The sequence below is a fragment of the Leucopleurus acutus genome (genome assembly GCF_964270905.1).
Source record: "Leucopleurus acutus genome assembly, chromosome: 2".
Taxonomy (NCBI): Eukaryota; Metazoa; Chordata; class Mammalia; order Artiodactyla; family Delphinidae; genus Leucopleurus; species Leucopleurus acutus.
This window is the reverse complement of record NC_139143.1, coordinates 125,731,820-125,757,111: the sequence shown is the minus strand read 5'-3', so window position 1 is coordinate 125,757,111 and position 25,292 is coordinate 125,731,820. Positions and strand designations below refer to the sequence as shown.

Here is a 25,292-nt window from a genome sequence, read left to right as displayed (position 1 = left end):
GTGCCAAATTATGTTAAGTATAATATATATAACAATACACATAACTATCATAATCTTATGATCAAGTATGGCATACACACAGATTTTCAGACCACTCTTCAAGAAAGCACTCATTACCCAGATGAGAGGAGAGTGCTTGGCTGATAGCATCTTGCTATTAGTCCCTGCAGTGTCAATATGAGGTCACTCTCTTTTCCAGGTAGCCACTAGTCAGTGACAGTACAAGAGCCTACCCATTTCTGCCCAATGCAAGACTTCTCTAATGGACAACCTTAGCTCCAGATCTTTCCACGGAGCTGGCAGAAACTCTGTCAGGTCAGCATTATGTTCTGATAACTCCTGCTTCCTCCCGTTTTCTTTCACTGATGTTACTTCCCAAGAATCATTTGTACTTCTACCTCCATCTCAGTGTCTGCGTCCTGGAAAACCCAACCTGAAACATTCTCGTTTAAGAGATGAAAAGAACTGGAGATAGAGAACTCTAAGTTCTGTTCCAACTCACAGCTGGAAGATGACTTATCTACTAGGATTTGAACAGAAGCAAACTAACTCCAGAGTCCAAAAACTAATCACCTTCGTGTTATAAATCAATGTAGTATTCTTAAAATATTGTAGGCTCTCACTATCCCTTAACTGCAATTTTCCTATTTCTCAGCTTAAGTATTTCCAAGAAAATCATCCTCAGATAAACCATATCTTTTATTTGACACCTGTTAACACATATGCCAACTTTCAGCTGAGAGTCTATGGGACTGCTAATAATCCTTTACGTACTTTTTGTTATGTATTTTGATTATTATAATGTAAAAAAAATTATATAAACCTTTAGAGACCAGTATTCTTTTTTTTTTTTTGGCTGCCCTGCACGGCATGCGGAACTTCCCCAACCAGGGATCGAACCCATGCCCCAGTAGGAGCACGGAGTCTTAAGCACTGGACCACCAGCGAAGTCCAAGACCAGTATTCTTTACCATATTATATATCCCAATGACAGATGCTATTAATGAATCTAATAGTAATACTATAATCTGTTTTAAAATAATTCAGTGGGAGAAAATATGGTGAATAAGAACAGTGGTATAAAGTTGCAATGACTTTAGTTGGAGTCCCATATCTGCTACTTCTTTGCTGTACGACTTTGGGCAAACCACCTGACCTAAGTCATGGGGTTGTAATTGGGATTAAATATAAGTAATGCGGGACTTCCCTGGCGGTGCAGTGGTTAAGAATCTGCCTGCCAATGCAGGGGACACGGGTTCAAGCCCTGGTCCGGGAAGATCCCACATGCCGCAGAGCAACTAAGCCCGTGCGCCACAACTACAGAACCTGTGCACTAGAGCCCGCGAGCCACAACTATTGAGCCCGTGTACCACAACTACTGAAGCCCGCATGCCTAGAGCCTGTGCTCCACAACAAAGAGAAGCCACTGCAATGAGAAACCTGCACACTGCAACAAAGAATAGCCCCCACTCACCGCAACTAGAGAAAGCCTGCGCACAGCAACAAAGACCCAGCATAGCCTAAACTAACTAAAGAAATAAATTTATTTTTATATATATATATAAGTAATGCCCTTAGTTGAGTGGCTGAAACATCATAAATATGTAATAAATAGCAAGCACTATTAAAAATGAATCTTTTTTGATTATCTCCTAAATGCCAGGCATTACACTGATCTCTGGTGATACAAGACAGATCAGTTGGGCTTCCCTGGTGGCGCAGCGGTTGAGAATCTGCCTGCTAATGCAGGAGACACGGGTTCGAGCCCTGGTCTGGGAGGATCCTACGTGCCGCGGAGCAACTAGGCCCGTGAGCCACAGCTACTGAGCCTGCGCGTTTGGAGCCTGTGCTCCGCAACAAGAGAGGCCGCGATAGTGAGAGGCCCGCGCACCGCGATGAAGAGTGGCCCCCGCTTGCCGCAACTAGAGACAGCCCTCGCACAGCAAAAATAAATTAATTAATTAATAAAAACTCCTACCCCCCCCAAAAAAAAAAAAGACAGATCAGTTATATCATTCAATCCTTGAAGAGGATTATAGCATAATCATGAGAAAGAAGAAAACTAAAAACTATTTTTTTTAAATTCAAATAGATTCTAATGGCTGATTATTTCATTTCACTAAATACCAAAACTTTAAATACTATACCAAATGACTTCTTATTTTGCATACTTCTGATTAAGAAATAACAAGACACTAACATTAACAACCTTTATACCCTTCACCCTTAATATCTATCAAATAAATACATCCAAGTTCTACATTTTTAAATCATTTTTATTGAACTAATTTTAATAACACTGTTTTAGCTGGTGGCGGCTGCCCCAAACCAAAACAAAGCCATTGTGAATGCTATTCAACATTCTCAAAGTAATCCAGTTTGTTTTTGTACTTGGAATATAGTTAAACTTTTGACATCACATAATCAAGCAAATAGCAGTGCATATTATATTATTCAAAAAGACTTTATGCATTTCATTTAAAAAATCATTTTGCAAGAGGCTTCAGCTTTATCAACAATCTCATTGACACATTCTGTACTCCATGCTCTCAAAATAAAAAGTGCCCTAAAACTAACCCTAAGTTTTTTACTGATATTAATGAATACTATTCAGGGTTATAGGAACTGAAATTTAACATTTTACAGTGTAAGAGGCAATAAATTACTAATATCTGTTGACACAAATTCCACTCAGACTAAATACACCATTGATACACTCAAAAAGACATTTTGTAAATATTAATATGCTAGTTTATATGCTGCAGTGCAAAAGGCGTGACACTCTAACAGTTTCCTGAGCTTTAGGAGATTAACAACATTTTTCTGACTACTACTCTCCATTTAAAATAGGCTCTTTATTATATGAAGCCATGTCAAAACTATACAATTAAATTAGGTTTTTGGGGAACTGAAAAGATTGGTCAGAATTATGGTGGCTTAGGGTAATGGAAAAGTTTTCAAAGCAAAAGTATTTACAAAGCTACAAAGGATACTATGGATTTACATGTAGTATAAAGATCAAGGATAACCTACTGATTACCAAATGATCACAATTATTCCTTCTTTTTTCAAAAATATTACACTGAAAGACTTTATGATAAGTTATCTAGCATTAAATATACCAACCTGTAGAATATTATACATTTTGACACATTCTTCCATAATGCCCAGTAAGAAGGAATGAAAGATAAAATATTAAAAATCAAGAAAATAAACATGCTTTTAGGAATGTTTTTGCATGGGAACATGTCAGCAGAAGTGAAAATGATTTCTCATTAGAACTCTCTATATCCTCAAAATTACAAAGACCGAGTTTCTACTTCAATTTTTTCTTCTGCTTGTACTGCATCAGGATCAACATGAACAACCGGAGGTCTTAGGATAACTTCAGGCCCTCCACCATATATAGACTGTAGAAAATTCCATGTTTCTTCAGAAATCTGACCAGAATCTGCTCCTAAAATTAAGTATATAGAGAAAGAATAATATTTACAAACCTACATATTCATACTGCAAAAACTTTCATAATGTACCCCCAGCATGAATACTCTAGGAATAATTGAGAACTTTTGGAACATGAATCTTCAGACTACCGGCCCATACTGTTACAAGTTGCAACTTTATGGTCTGCCTTAAAAAGTCAGAGATCCTTTTTCCTGCCTCCTATTAACAGCCTTAAAATCTTTCTTCAGATAAAAATTAAACATTGGCAATTTTTCCACTATTTGTCCTAATTCACGTATGAATTACATCATTGAGCTGGACATAAAGGTGGTATAGATGGCTAGTGATGATATATTCTTAACAGTGTGACAAATTACTAACAAGTAAAGGCTTAATAGTATTAGTCAAACTTACCTTGCCTGAGTATCACATTGCCACATTTGGTGACTGCAATTTTCATGTTATCAATAGGACCTGGAGGATCTAAGTCAAAAGGAAAAACAAATAATCAAAATGTATAAATGTACCAAAGAACTACATATTTCTATGCCTGAATTAATGAAGGATATAACTGTATAATCAGATTATTTTTTAGTCAGATTATTATAGTCAGTTCTTAACTGTCTTCTTCTGAGCTTCTTCCTTTTTGGGTCTTAATTCCCCCAAAATGGAACCAGGAAAGAAGCTGAGAGAAGTTCTCTCACTACCATCCAAAATTTAATAAAAATGATTTCTTAAGTATCCATTTGGGGATTACAGGTTAAAATGCACTTTTAATGCTACAAAAGAACAATTCTTTGTAATTTAAAAAGAAATGCAATTCTTGGTTTTAGACCGCCATTAAACTAAAAATAAAAGCATGATAAAATGAAATGTTAAAATGCATCCTTTTTTTTTTTTTTTTTTTTTTAAAGCTGCGCCCTGTGGCTTACAGGATCTTAGTTCCCCGACCAGGGACTGAACCGAGGCCCTCAGCAGTGAAAGTGCGGAATCCTAACCACTGGACTGCCAGCGAATTCCCAAAGTGCATCCTTTTTTTAATTTAAGGAAAGAAACCTTGTTTTCCCCCTGGATACAAAAGTACAGTGCATGTTCATTATCAAAAACTGTTTAAAAAAACAAAAAGGCACAAGAAGGAAAAAGATACTGTTATCCTACTACAGAAAGACAGGCAAACTGTTCTAGTACCTTTGAGGTCTTTCTGCCTTTGCATATGTTTGCCTTTTTCTTTTTTAAAACAAAAGGTTCCAACTATGCATACTGCATCATAACCTTTTTCATATATCAAGAACATCTTATTTTTAAATTTTAAACACTGTTACACAAATAATTTTTAAAGTCCACATAGTATCCCATTGTAATGGATAAACTATGGTTTAACCAATCTTATTGTTGGAAGGATATTTTTAAAAAATTTTTCAATGTTAAGATCACAGACTAATTTTTATTCAGTTCCTTTATATCTGCTATGAATATGCTATAATCCATGAAAGTTTTTAAAAAATTAAAAATAACCAACATATGAACTAGAATGTACATTTTTTCTCTCTTGTTCAGTAGTGTAATCCCAAGTGCATGTAGATATTCAAAAAACATTTGTTAAATAAACAAAAAAATCTGCAAAGAATTTCGTCTTTCAGTTAAACACTTACCTCCATCCTTACCCTTCACAAAACTTTCCCATTCTCTAAACCACTGCATACTGATGCAATAAAAAGTAGCTGGAGAATCCTCCTCTTGGAATGCTCTGTTGAGCTATAGAGGGAAAAAAATTAGTCATCTAAAATCTAGAACTTGCTTTGTAGCAGAACAATACAACCATTCTACTTCAGCATCTGATAAGGCCAATTCCTCACACACAAAGAATGTGACTTACATTGATGCTAAGTTAACTTAATACTAGGATACATGGTAACACCTAATAAACATTCTAGGTTATATCTCAAAGTTTATCAAGTATACACAAAAGGGGCATAATGATTGGATAAGTGAAAATGGTCAAGATAAAGTCTTCAAGGCAATAAATACTCCACATATTTATTAAAAATCTGATGTGTAAAACTTATTTAAACATACCATACCCACTGTCTACATCTTACTTCCATTCACTTAAGATACTGGTAGACATGTTGCTATTACAAACAGAATGTTGAAACGAAAAGTTCTGTACGTGTTATTTCATAGACAATAAACATATATATAGGACTTCCCTGGTGGCGCAGTGGTTAAGAATCCGCCTGCCAATGCAGGGGACATGGGTTCGATCCATGGTCAGGGAAGATCCCACATGCCACGGAGCAGCTGAGCCCGTGCGCCCCAACTACTGAGCCTGTGCTCTAGAGCCCGTGAGCCACAACTACTGAAGCCCGTGAGCCACAACTACTGAAGCCCACGTGCCTAGAGCCCGTACTTCGCAACAAGAGAAGCCACTACAATGAAGAATGGCTCCCGCTTGCCACAAATAGAGAAAGCCCAGGCACAGCAACTAAGACCCAATGCAGCCAAAGATAAATAAATAAATATTTTAAACAACAACATATATATATATAGGATAAATTCTCAAAAGTGGTGGGACAGTCCTTGAAGATGTTCCACTTCCTCCTCTAGTCCCAAGGCCCAAGAAATGGGTATATGACTCAAACTAGGCAAAACTACTAGAAATGGAAATCTTCAGAGGAGTAACCTAATGATTGGAACGGAGTCATTCCAATGTCAATTTTGTTAGCTATACAGGAATAACTTGGTTCCTGAATTTCTGGAGGTCTGGTTATTCAAATCTTCTTTTCAATAAATTTCTTTTTTTGCTTAAGTTAGCCAATCTGACTTCTACGACTTTCAATTAAAAAACCGAATTGGGGAGTTCCCCAGTGGTCTAGTGGTTAGGATTCCGGGCTTTCACTGCCCTGGCCCGGCTTCAGTCCCTGGTCAGGGAACTGAGATCCCGCAAGCCACGCAGCTCAGCCAAAACAAAACAAACAAAAAACCAAAAAAAAAAAAAAAAAAAAAACCCAACAAAACAAGACGAAACCAAAAACCAAACTGACAGAAAAACTGGCATAGAAAGAGGGGAACAGGGGCTTCCCTGGTGGCGCAGTGGTTAAGAATCCGCCTGCCAATGCAGGAGACACGGGTTCGAGCCCTGGTCCGGGAAGATCCCACATGCCACGGAGCAACTAAGCCCGTGCACCACAACTACTTAAGCCCGTGTGCCTAGAGCCTGTGCTCCGCAACAAGAGAAGCCACCGCAATGAGAAGACTCTGCACCGCGACAAAGAGTAGCCCCCGCTCGCCGCAACTAGAGAAAAGCCCGTGCAGCAACGAAGACCCAACGCAGCCAAAAATAAAATAAATTAAATAAATTAATTAAAAAAAAAAAAGAGAGAGGAACAGCAACAGAGCCTGAGGAAAATGAAGGGTATTTGAAAATTGTCTAATTGTAATAGTGTGAAAAGACAGTGAGACTCCTGCAGATATCTCATGCTGGGTAACTAAATGCCCGCGGTACATACTACCTATGGACAAAAAACAGTGAAGTTCAGCTCATTTCTCCCCTATGATCAAATCTAATCCAAACCCTGCCACTGTCCCCAGAGATCCTTATAATAATAGCTCAGAAGTACCTCTATGTTCTGGCCCCATGATTTGACTTCATCTTCTAGTACTTTCCTCCTCATTTATTCACTTGTGGTCACACAAACCTCTCTGTTACTCCCAAAATCAAGCAGATACATTCCTGTCTCTCAAAGCCTTTGCATGGGCATCCCTTCTTTTTACAGATATTTGAATATCTCCCTCACCTTCTTCAAGTCTTTGCTTAAATGTCACCTTTTCAATGAGGCCGATCTTTTTTTTTTTTTTTTTTTTGCGGTACGCGGGCCTCTCACCGTTGCAGCCTCTCCCGTTGCGGAGCACAGGCTCCAGACGCACAGGCTCAGCGGCCATGGCTCACGGGCCCAGCCACTCCGCGGCATGTGGCATCTTCCAGGACCGGGACACGAAGCCATGTCCCCTGCATCGGCAGGCGGACTCTCAACCACTGCGCCACCAGGGAAGCCCAATGAGGCCGATCTTGATCACACTGTTTATAACTGCACCTGACTCCTCCCCTCATCACTATACTCCTGATCCTCTTATCCTGTAGATATCTTCCTTCACCATAGAACTCATTACCTTTTGATATATAATGTATTTGTTATTTATTAAATGTAAGCTCTTTGAGAGCAAGGATCCTTCTGGGACACAAGGTAGCTGCTTCCACAGAACAATGAAAGACAATGAATAATGTTGTGATTGCCTCTGATGAAATCAAGGCATGTTTGTCTCCAGGTAAAGAATTAAAGTTTGGACTTCCTGTGATGTACAACTTATCCTTAGAGAACTGAGATTTCTGAAATGTAATGTTAGACTGATTCTGTCAGATGAATCCACTTCATTCACAGCATTACCAGGTTTGGACACTTTCAGGACTTTCTCTCTGGCATTAGGACATTTCTTCCTTATGTGTCTAGGTGGGGGCTTTTGAAAATTGAGTTAAGTATAATCACCCCAGTTATTTAAAGGCATCTGTTTCTCTCTAGTTCTCAGAAATTAAACTGTTGCTCTCAAAGGAGTTCCACCTCTCTACTCTCTTCTAAAATACCTATTAGAAAAACATTGGATTCTGTATCTACCCAACGTGTCAAAACTTTTGTTTTCCACCTGTTTATCCTTGTGCTTCATTTTAGGAGAAACCCTTCACTAGATCTTTCAGTACACTAATATGCTCTCCAGCAGTATTTATTCTGCCATTCAGTCAACCCATCTATTGAGTATTGTTTTGTTTTTAGGATACAATATCCTTATGCATCTCTCTGAGAATCAATCATTTATTTTAAGGCATAACTTAGGAAGACACAATTCTTTCTAGGTATTACAAGCTAGCTAAGGTTAACGCCTTCTTTAACCAACCCAAGGGTCCACATTCACTGCTCAATCCAAGCAGACACCTTCGTGCTTGCTGCTTAGTACAATGCAGGGGGCAGAGTGCTGAAATCACTATTAGTATCTGCCGCTTCCAAGCTTAAAGCCTGTGTGGTCATTTCCCATGACATTGGTCTGCTTCTTCAAACTGATCCTATCTGCTTTCTCAATTTTTCAGAAACTCCACTTAATTTCCAGTCTAGCAAGGGCACCTATTTTTGTACTCTAGTGTTCTGTTTTGTTTTTTTTAATTTTTTTTGTGGCATGCGGGGTCCCAGTTCCCTGACTAGAGATGGAACCCAGGCTGCCTGCATTGGGAGCTCAGTCTTAACCACTGGACTGCCACGTAAGTCCTGTTATTTTTTTATACTAAGACATTGCTTTTTTTCTTTTTTTCAAAGGGGTGGTGGTAGAATAAGACAAAAAAAACCCTAGTGTTATGGAATAATTATAGACTTGCATTTTATAAAACAGCTTCATTTAAGTATAATCCACAGTGTTAGTGTAAAGTTCAATGGTTTTCAGTAAGTTTATAATTGTGCAGCCACCAACACAATCCAGTTTAAAACACTTCTGACACTCCCAAAACTCCCCTGTGCCAGTTTACAATCACTTCCTCTCAGCCCCAGGAAACCACTGACCTACTTTGCGTTTTTTTTAATTAATTAATTAATTTGGTTGCACTGGGTCTTCGTTGTGGTTCAAGGGCTCCTTAGCTGCAGCTCGCAGGCTCCTTAGTTGTGGCAGGTGAACTCTTAGCTCCGGCATGCACGTGGGATCTAGTTCCCTGACCAGGGATCAAACCCAGGCCCCCTGCATCAGGAGCACAGAGTCTTACCAATGTGCCACCAGGGAAGTCCCTATCTTTTTCTTAGATATTTCATATAAGTGGAATTAGACATTACATAGTCGTTTTTGTCTTGTTCCTTTCACTTGGCATAATGTTCCTAAGATTCATCATATTGCTGCATGCATCAGTAGTTCTACCTTTTTTATGCTTAGTAGTATACCACAGCCTTTTTATCCATTTGCCACCTAATAGACATCAATTTCCAGTTTGGGGCAATTATGAGCAATTCTGCTCATGAACATTTGTGTACAGGTTTTTGCAGACGTAACTGTTCATTCTCTGGAGTAAATACCTAGGAGTGAGATTGCTGAGTCATGTGCTAAGTGTTTGTTTAACCTATAAGAAATTGTCAAACTGGTTGTCATCCGGCATGTGACACCACATGCCCAACAACAGTGTTTATATGAGAATTCTAGTTGCTCTACATTTTTTTTTTTTTTGAGGTATGCGGGCCTCTCACTGTTGTGGCCTCTCCCGCTGCGGAGCGCAGGCTCCGGACGCGCAGGCCCAGCGGCCATGGCTCACGGGCCCAGCCACTCCGCTACATGCGGGATCTTCCCCATGGCTCACGGGCCCAGCCACTCCGCTGCATGTGGGATCTTCCCGGACCGGGGCACGAACCCACATCCCCTGCATCGGCAGGTGGACTCTCAACCACTGCGCCACCAGGGAAGCCCAACATTTTTGTCAGAACTTGATATTGTCCACTTCTTTATTTTAGCCATTCTAAGAAGTATGTAATGGTATCTCACTGTGGCTTTAATTTGCACTTTACTGATGACTGCTGAGAGTGTGTACCTTTTCATGTGCTTATCACTCATATCTTAAGGATAATGTATATTAAAATATTTTCTTATTTTTAAATTGGAATATCTATCTTCTTGAGTTGTACGAATTCTTTATATAATCTTATATAATCTGGATATATACAAGCCCCTTGATGATAAATGATTTACAAATGCTTAGAACTGGATTTGGGCCTACCTTCCTAACCTATAGTGTTTCTTCCAGTATCACCGTTGTTGGTCTTACTGAATGTCTCATTTCCTGAGATGATATCCCATATCACCTCTGATTATGTAACTAATTTTACACAAAATAAATGAAGCAATGGGCTCACATCCATAGAATTCACTGACTTTACCATATGGCATCACCTAAAAGTTGCTGGCCTACTGAATACTGTTTTTGTGCCCGGGTGGCAAAACACCGTGGGGTTGGTACTATCCTATGGGATGTAGTATATGCCTCAAACTAGAAACAACCCTATGGTGCTGTTTTTCCCACAACCAGAAAACATGAGAGTAGGTACCAGGTAAAGGAAGTAGAAGAGTTTATCTATTACTACCTACTGATACAAAAGCTTTTTTGCTTCTAATTATCACAACTTTGGCCTCTACTAGTTTAGAGGTATTAGGTTCCAAAGGGACACAACAATGATTTTACTGGACTGGAAGATGAGACACTCCTCTGGCCATTTTGGGTTCCTCATGTCACTGAACCAAGAGACAAAGTGGGTAGGGTTATATAAAAAGTAGAATAAAATGACTACTACACAACAGAAACAAGGGGAACTATGTCTGAAAATCAGGTTATACCCACGGTATTAGTTTCAGAAGGGGGCTATAGCAAATCACCACAAACTTGGTGGCTGAAACCAGATGATTTTTTCTCTCAAAGTTCTGGAGGTCAGAAGTCCAAACCAAGGTGTAGGCATGACCGTGCTTCTTGTGGAGAAGGGGAGATTTGGTTCCTTGCCTCTTCAACCTTCTGCTTTGTGAGTGTATACTCCAGTCTCTGTCTTCTGTCTTCATATGGCTTTCACCTCTTCTCTCTGTGTATCTCTCCTCTGTGCATCTCTTTATAAGGGCACTTATCATTAGACTTAGGGTCCATGCAGATAATCCAGGTTGATCTTGTCTCAAGATCCTTACTTATATATAAAAAGACCCTTTTCATAAAGTCAATTCACAGGGATTAGGACACGGAAACACCTTTTTGGGGGGCCAGCATTCAATCCACTATAAGCACCATTCAGTATTTCCATATCCACAGATTAAAAGCTCATAGCCAACTAGAGAAATCTAACACAGGCAAGACTACAAAGAGCTCAGACTCTTCAGGAACGAAGGTCTGGGTTACTTCATCAGGTAAATAACCAGCTGAAGTGCTGGATGAGAAAACAGAGAATATGGAATGGGTAGTTATAAGCTGTAGACACATACTTCTTCCTTCCCCCATGCACTGGGTTGGCCAAAAAGTTCATTTGGTTTTAAGTAGAACTAAAAGACACCTTTTTCATTTTCACCAAGATTTTATTGAACAATGTATTCACTAACCCAATGAACTTTTTGGCCAACCCAATACATATTTGTAAATATTTCTAAATTTGTGAAAAATTACCGATTTATATTTCCTTTCATTCCTCTATTTCATATAAGGTATGTTGGTGGTGGTTAATCTTATCATTTATTCTTTAGCTTGCAGAATATAAAAGGGAGATTATGACTAAACTGACTGAACTAAATATGAATGATCATCATCCAGAAATGGATACACTGACTGGTGGGACTTTGGGTTTTCCAAGTTTAGGGAAAGGATAAATGCTGCATCTAGTGGTACATGAGCTAGCTGCATCATGTTAGGCAGAAACATGATACTATTGCTACTGTTGTTGCTGACGCATGAATGCATATGACAAGGGGGGCAAACTATACTGTATTTATTGTCTGTTAATGCATCATTTCCATTCCTTCTTACACTCTCTTCTATGAAAAGAGAACATTTCATTTTCCAGGATCGCTTGCCAGTAGTGCTCCAGCTCAGTCACTGCCAATGATATATGCAATATATGGAAGGCACAAGAGAAAGAGAAACTTCCCCCACGTCCTCAGGTGGCAGTTGCGGCAGGACTGAGGCCTCCACAGATGGCACAAGTAGGGTTCTTCCACCACTTCCAAGCATCTTCCCAAGAATCCCTCATTCGGTGCCACGGGCAGCTAACATCTTTAACAGCAGCATCCTCAGGATAACCCACCAGGGTCCTGAGATTAGCGGCTTATCAAGTCTATCAAGTTTCTGAGCATTCTCCTGAGACTTGCCAGTGGTAAGCAACATAGGTAATTTCCAGAAGCTCTGTGCAATTAAAAACTTCTTTTTAGCTTTGAAACAATCTCAAACTTACAGGAAAACTCCCGTACAATATGAAGAAATTTTCTTTTCCTAGACCATTTCAGAGTAAGTTGCTAAACACACAAGGACTTTTTCCTACACATTTAACACAAATGATAAAAATGTGGAAATTAACATCGATGTAATACTAGCACCTAATCCTCAGACTCCATCAAGTTTTTCTAATTGATCCAATAATGTTGTTTATAGCCAGAAGATCCAGTTCAGAATCACTTGTTGGGATTTCCCTAGCGATCCAGTGGTTAAGACTCCACGCTTCCATTGCAGGGGGTGCGGATTCGATCCCTGGTCCGGGAACTAGGATGCCACATGCCGCTCAGCCAAAAAAACAAACAAAAAACAAAAACAAGCAAGAATCACTTGTTGCATGTAACTTCATATTTCCTTTAAGGTGGCACAGTTCCTCAGTCTTGACTTTCATGATCTTGACAATTTTGAAGGTTACAAGCCAGTTGTTTTATAAAATGTCCCCCAATTTGGGTCTGCCTGGCTTTCCTCATTTGAAACTCAGGTTATGCACTGTCTACCAAACAAGCGATGCTGTGTTCTTCTCACTGTATCCTATCCTAGCACATGATTTTGATATATTCCACTGCTACTGATGTTCACTTTAATGACTTCCTTGAGTTGGTGCCAGACTCTTCTTGCTTAGTCTTTTCTCTTCAAAATTAATACGTATTTTGTGGGGAATAAGCTGGAACTATGTTAATATTCCATTCCGCATCAGTCTTTCAATTTATTCACTTATTTATAACAGTATGAACACAATATCTCCTATTTTGTTTAATGCATTATAATACCATTATAATTTATTTTGAAGCATAAATTGTCCCAAATTTGGCAAGTAAAAGTCCCTTCAAGCTGGCTTCTGTGTACTTTTGACATTTCCCCATCATTCTTCAAAAACTTCTTTAATTTCTGGAACAGTAAGAAATTCCAAGCTCATCTTGTAATTCCCCTGCCCCAGCCCTGAAAGCAGCCATTTCTCCAAGGAGGGCTGGTTCCTTTTACTAGAGAAAGATGTTTAGAAGCCAAGATCCGAAGAGAGCTAGGTATGCTCAATCCTACTGTAGTTATTACTGCTTCCAGGCCTTTTCAGTGCCAGAGTTAGGAAATTAACTTAGGTACATCATTTATTTCTATATATGTGTACATATACACACATTTATACCTCTGTATGTATATATGTATCTAACACAGTGAGTTCACAAAGATGCCTACAATTTTAATCCAGTAACAAAGAGTCCATTTTAGTTTCCTCTCTTTCAGTATCTGTAACTCCCTTATCTGACAATAAGAAATCTGGCTCTCATTACACTCATATTATCTGATCAATCCTACACATGGAATCAATCCCTCAATTTTACCACCACCACTAAGCTGTGCCGCCTCACACAGCAATCTCCAGCCAACACGGGCATCCACTGTTACGTTGCCTGGGCTCCAACATCCTTGACCAGGCCCACACCACTACACAGAAGTTTCTTTACCTTGTCTGGGCTCTGAGACCCCACTCTGAGCTGCTGTCCCCACTCCTACCTCCAGTATGGCAGCCTTCCAGATTTCCTGAAAGTCAGCTATGGTCTTCTTGATTTTCACTGCCCAGTCTTTTTAGTAGTTATTTAAGTCTTTCATTGCCTGTATTCCTATTCTACTCAAAGTACTTAGAATGGCTTCTGTTGATCAAACCCTAATGTATGGGACTTCCCTGGTGGTCCAGTGGTTAAGAACCCATGCTCCCAATACAGCAGGGCCGGGTTCAATCCCTGGTCAGGGAACTAGATCCCACATGCATGCTGCAACTAAGAGCTCATATGCCGCAGCTAAAGATCCTGCACGCAGCAATGAAGGTCCTGTGTGCCGCAACTAAGATCCAGCGCAGCCAAATAAATAAATAAATATTGAAAAAAAAACCCTAATGGATATAGTCATTAGCCATTTATTTAAGCATTCGTGGAATGAACTACTTTTACTATTCAACTAAAATTTGCCTCCTTATATTTAGAAAGCAAATGAGGCTCAAGCACAGTAGATCAATCCACACCTGTAATATCTTCCTGTGTATGTGAAAATCGCTTTACTTTAGGCAAAGGCACACACACACACACACACACAAAACACCCCTAAATCTATGAAAAAGCCTGTGGCCACAACATGGAATGTACTGTTCATCTATAATATCTGCTCAATTAACTTCTCCCCTTCTTTTACTAAAAGAATCTCAATCTTCCCTTATAGAATTATCCCTCCACCAATATAATTTCAATAGAAATATCAATGAACATGCCTCTCAGGTGACTCAAACTCTAGTAGCATTCTCTATTAGGAACCCGAATAATAAATAAATGGTTGGAGCTGTATTACCGACAGCAGCACTTTGAAGAAACTTACTTCTTGCTACCTAGACAAATGGAACTATACTAGTCTTTGTCCAATAAAACCTGGTTATTCAGCTCTTCCTATTGATTCTGTGATCAGACTTTCTGTTTCTTGCAATCAAGAAATGCCTCATAACATACTCACTTTGTGGGAACTAGGTATAAGTATAGAGAGTCCCCCCAAACAATATTATATTTCACAAAGGGGTGGAAGTAAAGAATGCAATCTGAGTAGATGCTTTCAGAAAAACCACTAACTTAAGGAAACTTATAATTTACCATTTCAATAAAGAGATTTCTTGCCAGTGCCAATACATAAAACAAAATTTATTACCAATCCATGAAAACAAAAACCCCCAAAAGAAGAACTTAACTCACTAGAACTATAGTCACCTGACTGGGGTCTCTCACTGTTATGAGCCCATGAGACTTAAAATGTATTACAACTCTTTCGTCCAATCATTTCACTAACATCGTTCCTCTAATTGTCAGTTCTTTATCTTTATTCTAGATCATTTTTATAATTTGAAAAGCATCATTTTTTTACCCGAATAAAAATTTCCAATTCAATTTTTCTTCTTTTTTCAATTTTCTCCGCCTCAATCTGGCAAGTGTGACAAATGTACAGATGGTTGACGGCTGGTCCTCCTCCATACCTAATGCATGAAGAATTTAATAATTATGATAATCTGGAAGTAAGCTGATGTTCTAGGAAATGTGTCCAAGTTTTAGTAAAATGTAAAAACCAAATTATCGTAAGGGCCTGATTTTATGTTTTTCAGGGTCGCTGATTTTATCAGTTTATTGACTTACTGATTCATCTGTATTTCAACTTTCCCTTACAGCTACTTTTGTTACAAAATATGTTTGTTGCAACAACATAAAGTAAAAGAAGTGGCTGTCAAAAGTTAGCATACAACATATAAATCTTAAGTTATACACAGCCACAGTTTTAATCAAGTTTTAATTAGAAGGAGGCTTCCCCTGGCCACTAAGAATTCATAGAATGAATTATTTTCAATATTTAAGAAAAAATATTTAAGAAAAATGTCACGGCATACTTTTAGAGATACAGATTATCAGAACATAAAACTTAGAATTAATTATCTAGACTAGGGCCACACTAGCCACAAAAGTCTCTCTACTCACACTTCAGAGTGAATAAATGAAGGAAGAAGGGAATATTCCACATAAGCAACATACAGCACAGGGAGCATATACAAAATAATCCAATCTCCTTTTAACGAATTTCACAAACTGATTTCCACAATACCATATTGTCTGATTTAAAAAAACAAACCTGCTATATAGGTTATCCCAAATGTTCTGAGGCAGCATCAATACCAGGTCTTCAATATAACTAGCTTTTCGTGGAGGAACACCTAAAAAAGTTTAAATGGGTCTGTCTCATTCTTAAATTCTGTTATATTACTTTTAAATGATTAATCACTGGCATCTTTTCCAATCATTATTCTTAAAACCTCTCCCCAAAAGGTTAAAAATTAAGTATATGTTCCTAAAGATGAACATATTTCTTGAAATAGAGAAAAATAAGTTAACCAAGATGTTCAAGTACTTAACTTACATAAATCTTTACTAAGCCTTGACTGTGTATTGGGGCAAGCCAGAGATAAATCAGAGACAATCTTTCCTTCATGGAGCTTATGAGCTAGCAGTAGAAATGAAGAATTTATATGAATAACCATAATAAAAGGCAGGCACAGATAAATGCCATAAAAGGATTATAGGGAGATTTGGAACCGGAAGAAACTTAAGTTAGTAGCTCAAGTAGGGAAATAATATGAGAAAAATTCACATACAGAAATATTTTCAAAAAAAAAAAAAAGAAAGAAATATTTTCAAGGTTTAGATTTCTAAATCCAATATAGGACATTTCTACTATCTCTTGTGGTTTCACTGCAAAAATAATTAATTAATGAGAATATCAAGTCTTCAACCATGAAATTTAATTAAGGTGTCACGCTAAGGTTGTCATAGAAACAAGCACTAACACAGTCACAAAGGCATAAATTACATTTAGCAAATAACTGCATGAGGTTTTTTTACTAAACTCCGAGTACATTTTCATAGTTAGGAAAAGAGCCAGCTATTCATTTAGACAAAAGGGATAAGAGCCACGGATACAGTTGGAGCTGCATGTCTCTCAGCTGAGAAAAATGATGGGCAATAGAAGTGTTCACTGCACCATAATTACCTGTTTATGCATCTGTCTTTACTATGAAATTAAAGCTATGCAAATAGAAATAGTGTTTCTGGTACTTTCAGGCTCTAGCACAGGGTTTGGAACAGGTACTCAGTAAATATCTGTTCTATGAAAAGGCTACAGATTGCCTATAATTAGAAGAAAAAGCTAATTTCTGAAACCATAGCAAAATAAACACATTTAACTTGGAATGTAGATGGGGAAATGGAAAATAAATGGAAGAGGAAAATTCTTGGCTCTTTCCCTATTTGTAAATTATTTAACAGCAAATCCCTACCACTACTTTCCATTATAGAGTTTCTTACCTCCATGAATACAGAGAAAATCATTATTTGAAATAGGGCCAGGTTCAGCAAAGGTCTTAAATTTATTTAGCCACTGTCGAGAAATATAAAACTGAAGGAGACTTGGTTCCATTATGTTCAACAAATTTGATATCCTCCGCCTCTCTTTTTGTGCTTCTTCACTGCTCTTCCTATTAAGGGACAGTGATTCATTAAATTCAATATGCATTTTACTCCATTAGATTAGTAAGTGGATTTTTCCGCTCACTTATTAGACTTAGCACACACATTAACACAGTCATCCCTCTATATCCGTGGGGGATTGGTTCCAGGACTCTTGCAAATACCAAAATCTGTGGATGCTTAAGTCCCTTATATAAAATGGTGTAGCATGTGCATATAAGCTATGCACAGCCTCTCATATACTTTAAATCATCTCTAGATTACTTATAATACCTAAAAAATGTAACTGCTATGCAAACACTGGTAAATACAGCGTAAGTGGTATGTAGATAGTACTGGTGTGCAATTTTAAGTTTTGCTTTTTGGAACTTTCTGGAATCTTTTCCCCCCCAATATTTTCAATATGCCATTGGTTGAATCCTCGGATGTGGAACCAATGGATATGGAGGGTGGACTGTACTGTGAATCTTGTTAGGTCTTGAAAATTATTCATGAGAGATATACTTTGTTCCACCCTGCCCCCACTACATTACACACTCTAGGCGTGATACTATATCTTAACTACTAGTATCCACATAACTATTGCTATAGAACAGACATTCAAATGATTGTTAATAAGATCTAAACAGTTAATCTGCTTTCCTGTTTTAGTAGTTATTACAATCTTTTAGAAGATACTAAAAGGTACCAAGGATTTATTTTTATATTAATACCTTTTTTTTTTTTAATTTTTATTTTGGCCATGCCGCGTGGCATGCAGAACTTCCCCGACCAGGGATTGAACCCATGCCCTCTGCATTGGAAGCGCGGAGTCTTAACCACTGGACCACCAGGGAAGTCCAATACCTCCTTTACTAGTTATGTTAGGAGACAATTCCTACTGTCAGTGCCTAATTTTTAAAATTAAAACCAGTCTTTCTAAAACAAAATATATTCCTTTGCCCTTCAACTAAATGACTTACCATTCTCTTAACAAAAGATCATTCTGCATGCAACCTTTCACTTTTACTCACATAATGAAATGAAAGTAAAGCAATTTCTAATCTTTACTCAGAAATCCACTTTGAAAGTCTTAAAAGTCACTGTTAACCTCAACATGAGATGTTCTGTCATATTTGTCAAAACAGCCTATCCAGGAGAGTTATTTCCTCACCTGTAGAAGAGAACATAAGCTTCTGCATTTTGTACAGTAGATTCTGAAACTTCAGTGACACTTTGGTCATCAAATTCATACCAGAGATTATTTAAATTGTTTCGGCAGTAGGCAATATAGTGTCCACCTGAATTAAAGCAGAAAAAATTTAAATAATTTCAGTAATAAAAAGATGTAGCAAGAACTATCTTCGTATTCTTTTCCAGTAGATACCCTTACCACCACCACTTGAGGAAATGAAAATCAGGACAGAGAACGTAATCTTAAAAACCCAGTGTAAAAATAATCATGTTTAAGTCCTTATTATTTATCTTCATATAAAACATAATTTCCAGTATTTTAAACTTCAGAGTAAAATTATTTAATTTCCTAAAATTTCTGACATGTTTTTAATAACCAAAATAAAATAATTAATAAAAATCTACTTTTATACTTTTTTCTTTTGTTCAGTCGGGTCTTGTTTAAGAGATCAATTCAGATGTTTCTTTTCTTTAAAATCTAAAAACATATGTCAAACTTGGATACTTACTACTTGCAGTTCCATGGTGACAAATGACTGACAGAAGATCATAGGTAACAATTTGAGCTGGACTATCTTTAGCAAGAAATGGCTGAAGATCCAGACCTTCCAGTGGAAATGAAACATGGGTACTAATTTTGGTGGAAAACATCAGTTCATGTCTGAATCTTTTAAGATGGATGCACAAAATCTTTTTAAAAGAGAAACGTAGGATTATTTAAAATTCTACTGTTTCATATGCTACATAAAAGAGTCTATTAAATATACATATTGTCAAGATTAAACATTACCCTGCAATTCTGATAACCTGATTCCAGAGACGTTAAAATGTGGAAATGATGAAACATGGTACTTCCTAAGTTCATAGCTACTGGCTTCTCCAATTTTACACTTTATGCCTGCAAGACCCTACAGTATCTGATTAAACTGTGTTCAACACAGTTTTACTGCTAAGGGCACTTACTTGGTATGCAACTCAATATTTAAAAAATGGATAATCTTAATAGGGTATACACAGCCACTGGTCAATAGAACCATTCCATTCTTCGACCAAAGCTAAAGAATTTACTACACTGTGTTATATTAATACCTTACCTATCACATAAAATAAATTAAACTGTGATAAAGCCCATACCTCAGGAAACTTTTGTACTTTACAAAACTTTACTCCATTCCTCAATCTGAGGGGTGAAAAGAGAAAACCAATTTTAATAAACCTGTTTCCCATACAAATCTACAAAACCTTTAGTATTTTCAAATATACAGCAAAATCTTTTAGAAAATGCAGAAGTAAAGGTATCAGACTAAAAATGCTTACTACTGAATTATACACTACCAATTAAAAAAATACTAATAAAACACTGGAACCCCTTATTGTAAAAAAATTATTTAAATTAAGACATCAGTAATAAAAATTTAGAGTTGTATAATTCTTTGATGAAAATCTTCTACTATCTATGGCCTGGCTATGCCTTTATAACATTCAGGTATCACGTAAAACTGGGTAAAATAAAATCCCAATTTTATAGAATTGGTTGGTCAGGTCAATATATTACAACCTTTATTCCTAAATGTGAAAACAAATAACTTAAAATAGAGAGGTTATTATTAATAATCAAAAAAAATTTTTTTTCGGCCACACCACGCGGCTTGTAGGATCTTAGTTCCCCAACCAGCGATCGAACCTGGGCCCTCGGCAGTGAAAGCGCAGAGTCCTAACCACTGGACTGCCAGAGAATTCCCAATAATCAATATTAATTTATACTTGACAGATCTCTACTCTGGATTCTGGGGTAGATGCAAGTTCTTTTCCATCTTCACTATTATCTTTTTCCTAGTTGGCACTGTTTTTCCAAGAAAGATTCCCCCTCTGGGCCAACTCAGTCTTCAGCTATCAGCTGTGGCTTCAAGGACAAACTGATAATAAATACTTTCCAATTCACTAGAGGTGTATTTTTTTCTAGAAAGTGCAAAGCAGCTTTTCTTCCTTATTGACCTAACAATATACTATTCCTTTTTGTAATGAAGAAGACCAACAGCTGCAGATCAACATTTCCCTGGGTTTTTGACAAAAGCCAGAAGTTTGTATTATGAAGACTCTATTAATAGATCTTATTCGGAGGCCATTATTTTTCTATCAGAGAGATTCAGAAAAATTTTCCAGTTCACTCTACCTCAGACGTATTTGCTTTCAATTCTCCATTTACTTTTCTTTTCTAACTCATCAACAAGAAGCCTTAAAAGCCTAAACTTATTACAAGACAGAAAAAGGCAGCTAGTAGTAGATATAAAGAAATAAAATCATACTTTTCTTAACTGTCTTCTTTATTCGGCCCTCATACAGCAGGTAACATTAGAGATGGTATAACCTTTCTGAATTTTACACAAACTTGAAACTATGTACCTTTACAGTCACTTTCACTTCCTAAATCTAGCCTGTTAAGGTGGTAAGCCAGAAAAGAATATTGCGTTATTTATGATGACAGAATTAACCTATGTAATAAAAATATGTTATATATCCTAGTATATATTTACAACATATTTGGAAAATGTTTTATGCAAAATTACATACTTATTTTATATCTTAAAATACACTGTCACATCTTAGCTAAGCTGATTAAATTTGTTAAATTTTTAACCTCAGATTTGTGTTGCAGAACAACCAGTCATTTTTTACTAGGACAAAGCTTACTGGCCTTTATATTTTTCTAAATAAAACGGAAAATTAACCCTACATGCCCAATTCAAATTCCCAAGAAAAATACCATTTAAAATACAAAACATGCAATTGAAAGCATTGCCAATGACACTTACTTTTTGCATTTTTCACAACTGTACATATTGTCACCTGAAAACAGAACAGATCTGGTCATTCCTCTCAAACTAAAAGCAAGTTATTTTCTTTTGGTTCTGCAATTCTTTGAGCTTGCAATGCTGAACCAGTAGAACAGTAACACAAGGCTCACATTTTTTAGTCTCTGCTCGAGTCAGCACGTTTACCACACCTACAACACCCTTTACCTGCTCTTTTTTCAACCTTGAAGGCGTATCTCAAATAACATCCTGTACACTTATTCACTCAACAAAATTTACTGACTGCTTGTTATATGTCCAAGCAAGGTGCTGGACACACAAAAATAGTGAAGGCTTGGATCTTAAATACTATAGAGAAATTCAGACTAATCCAGATATACAAGTAAGTTTTTTATATTTTGGTTGAATTTTCTCTTTTTTCAATCCCAGGGAAGATTTTAGACACTTCAAATACCGTATTGTCTAGTACTATAGGAATTTGTATCAATTATTTCAGGATATTATTTATAGTGTTTATGTTGTCATGGTAGATACTGGCACTATGGCAATATGGGCAAGTACTATTTGAGCTGCCTCAAAATTCAGCTTTGGGCTTCCCTGGTGGCGCAGTGGTTAAGTATCCGCCCGCCAATGCAGCGGACACTGGTTCGAGCCCTGGTCCAGGAAGATCCCACATGCTGCAGAGCAACTAACCCCGTGCGCCACAACTACTAAGCCTGCATGCGCTCTAGAGCCTGCAAGCCACAACTACCGAGTGCACATGCCACAACTGCTGAAGCTCGCATGCCTACAGCCCGTGCTCCGCAACAAGAGAAGACACTGCAGTGAGAAGCCCGCACACCGCAAAGAAGAGCAACCCCCTCTCGACGCAACTAGAGAAAGCCCACACACAGCAAGGAAGACCCAACACAGCCAAAAATAAATTTTTAAAAAAACTCAGCTTTTATGAATACATTCTATATTTTGTCCCACTAGTATTTCAGATCACTCACAACAGTTTAGCCATAGATGAAAACTATTTCGTATTTCTTACCTTTTAGTTCATCTCTGGCAAAGAAGGCAGCAAGACAATCTTGCAAGGTTACTATTGGACCCCAAAACCAGCTAGGGACACATGAGACAACAAACCTGAAACATTATTGACAGAAAAAAGAAAGGAAATGTTCTGCCAGTACAGCAGAAACAGCAGTTTTAACAATAAACTAATACAAAGAAAACACATACATACCTCTTCACATATTCCATGAAAAAAGCTATCCACCCTTGTGGAGCATATGCTTCGCCACATGATCCTGCTTTGACTATAGATGTTGGATGACTTGATGAATGCAGCTTAGCAAGGTCTTCCTTGCCAGGAATCGGCAAGGACAGATCTTGAAAGGTCTCGAGGGTTACAGACACCTAAAATTGTTTTGTGTTTTAACAATGGGATGAAAATAATCCAGCACAAACATTTGAGGATAGATTTTAGACGGCAAAGATCAAAGCAAATTATAATAAGAAAAAAACAAAAAAACAAACTGCTTTTTATATAGTAAAAAAAGCTAAAATAGTAATAACGAAAGCAAAATTGCTTTGTACCAGGTGCTGTTCTAAATTTAATCTTCACATAAACCTTATGAGGTAACTACTAACATCCCCATTAGTCAAGGACATTGCAGTAAAGAGAAGTATCTCACACACAGCCACTGTAGCCTGAGTTCCAGACTGTTAAGCACTACTGCATTTATTTTTGAAAATGACCTCTAGTGATAGTTTTTAAATGTAGCTTAAAAAACAAGATGCGAAACCTAAACAGCTGAAAACATTTCAGGATAATTCCATTTAAATATCTGGTACCAAAATAGCCTACATTAAGATAACCCTATTGAAAACCCTTAGATTTGACTTAATTCTAACACAATAACTGAAAACTTACTTTGGGGTTTTTTTGGGTTTTTTTTTGAGATAGTTCATTTTACATTCATCTTAATTATATTCATCACTGCACTGAAGTAAAACTGTTCTTAAGAAAATCTCTAGGAAACTCAGGAATTTAGAGGTATTATTAAAAATCTCATGATGATTTTAATTCATGCTCTTGTTTATGAACCTGATACTACTTTTATTATCTGAATCCAAACTTAACATGGGAAAATATTTATAAGCCATACAACCAAGTGGAGAAGATACATACATAGCCTTGTGCCTGTGAATAACAACAGTTTCCTACTAATTGCATCAGCCTTGGAAGAATATGCATGTGTTACAAATTCTCGTTGCTGAGCAACATATCTCCTTTGTATGTGACCAGAGATGAAGAACTGAGTTAATCCTTCCTGCTAAATGCATGCCTGTTCAGTGACAGGTCAAGACCCATCCTTAAATCAGTATGTTACTATTGCTTCCAAAAACCAAGTTCTACTCCTAGAATCAATTTATATTTCTTCAAACACAAGAAATACATGTATAATCATCAACAACAAGGAAAAGACATTAAACTTTCACACCATTTTGTCAGGTTTTTTTTTAAAAAAAGAGCATTTGACAGAAATTTCCTGTGTATTATAATTCTTTCATACTCACCCTATCACAAGTTAGACACTGCACTGAACTAATGATTGTTCCATCAAATATGTCTGAAATAACACTCCGGTATTTCTTGTGCTGTTTTTTTCTCTTTGGAGATGATGCAGACTGAGCTAGGATTGAAAAACAAGCATAGAAATTTTTTAGAAATCAAAGTAGTTCCTTTAGCATTTTTTTCTGAAATCTTTTAACAGCAAAATTACTATGCTGAAGAAATTTGTCAAAATACCATTCAAAAGCATTACCTAAAGAAAACACACACACACACACACACACACACAAAAACCTCAAAGAGAAACCATGATGAAATAGAAAGTATTCAGCTTCCCATCTTGACTTCAACCAGAATAGTTTTGCTTTTACTTATTTGTTTTTGCTCCCAAGTAAGGCTTTATTTGAAGAAAGGCTTCTATTAAGCTTTGAGAGTTCTTTATATATTTTATATACAAGTCCTTTGTCAGCTACGCGATTTGCAAATATTTTCTTCCAATCTTATCTTTTCATTCTCTTAATGGTGTCTTTTGCCAAGAAAGATTTGAATTTTTTTTCTTTTACGGATCATGCTTTTGATGTCTTTGATGTTTTTAAAGAATTCTAACACAAGGTCATGAAAACTCTTATAAGAGTTTTACAGTTTTACATTTTCTAATACTGGAATTCTCATACATAGCTGGTCGGAAAGCAAAATGATACAGCCACTCCGAAAAACAATTTCATACAACATTAAGCATAAAACTAACATAAAACCCAATAACCCCACATCCAGGTGTTTACCCTAAACAAATGAAAATTTATGTTCATACAGAAACCAGTACATAAATGTTTATAGCAACATTATTCATAATTGCCAAAAACTGGAAACAAATTCAAGTATTTGTCAGTGAATGAATAAACAGTAGTACAGTCACACAATGAAATACTACTCAGTAATAAAAAAGAACTATTCAGACCTGCGACATGACTGTATCTCAGATTCATTACGCTAAGTGAAAGCAGCCTGTTTCAAAAGACTACGTCTGTATGATTCTCTTTATGTGACATTCTGCAAAAGGAAAAATAGGAATAGAGAACAGATTCACAGGGCTGGGGCTTTGGGAGGAGTAGTGGGAGGGTCTGGTAGTATAAGGGAATTCTTTGGGGTACTGGAGCTGTTCTATATTCTGTTTGTGGTGATGGTAACAATCTGTGCACATGTTGAAACTCAGACCCCTACACCAAAAGAGT

At 37.2% G+C, this 25,292-nt stretch overlaps 1 protein-coding gene across 2 annotated transcripts in view; it reads right to left on the bottom strand.

The window, feature by feature from the left end:
* Positions 1-2,362: 2,362 nt before the first annotated feature.
* Positions 2,363-25,292, bottom strand: part of USP33 (ubiquitin specific peptidase 33) — a 63,974-nt gene continuing 41,044 nt past the window's right edge. The window contains exons 12-24 of one of the 2 annotated variants that reach the window (XM_082863100.1): positions 24,066-24,181; positions 22,729-22,901; positions 22,534-22,628; positions 21,501-21,534; positions 19,822-19,867; positions 19,197-19,377; positions 18,668-18,794; positions 17,353-17,522; positions 16,124-16,205; positions 15,371-15,479; positions 5,097-5,199; positions 3,859-3,927; positions 2,363-3,457 (exon numbers count right to left, since the gene is read on the bottom strand). In XM_082863100.1, the coding sequence (XP_082719226.1) occupies positions 3,300-3,457; positions 3,859-3,927; positions 5,097-5,199; positions 15,371-15,479; positions 16,124-16,205; positions 17,353-17,522; positions 18,668-18,794; positions 19,197-19,377; positions 19,822-19,867; positions 21,501-21,534; positions 22,534-22,628; positions 22,729-22,901; positions 24,066-24,181 (1,463 nt within the window). In that variant the 3' untranslated portion in view covers positions 2,363-3,299. The remainder of the gene's footprint in view (positions 3,458-3,858; positions 3,928-5,096; positions 5,200-15,370; positions 15,480-16,123; positions 16,206-17,352; positions 17,523-18,667; positions 18,795-19,196; positions 19,378-19,821; positions 19,868-21,500; positions 21,535-22,533; positions 22,629-22,728; positions 22,902-24,065; positions 24,182-25,292) is intronic. The other variant, XM_082863101.1, reaches the window with a different exon arrangement.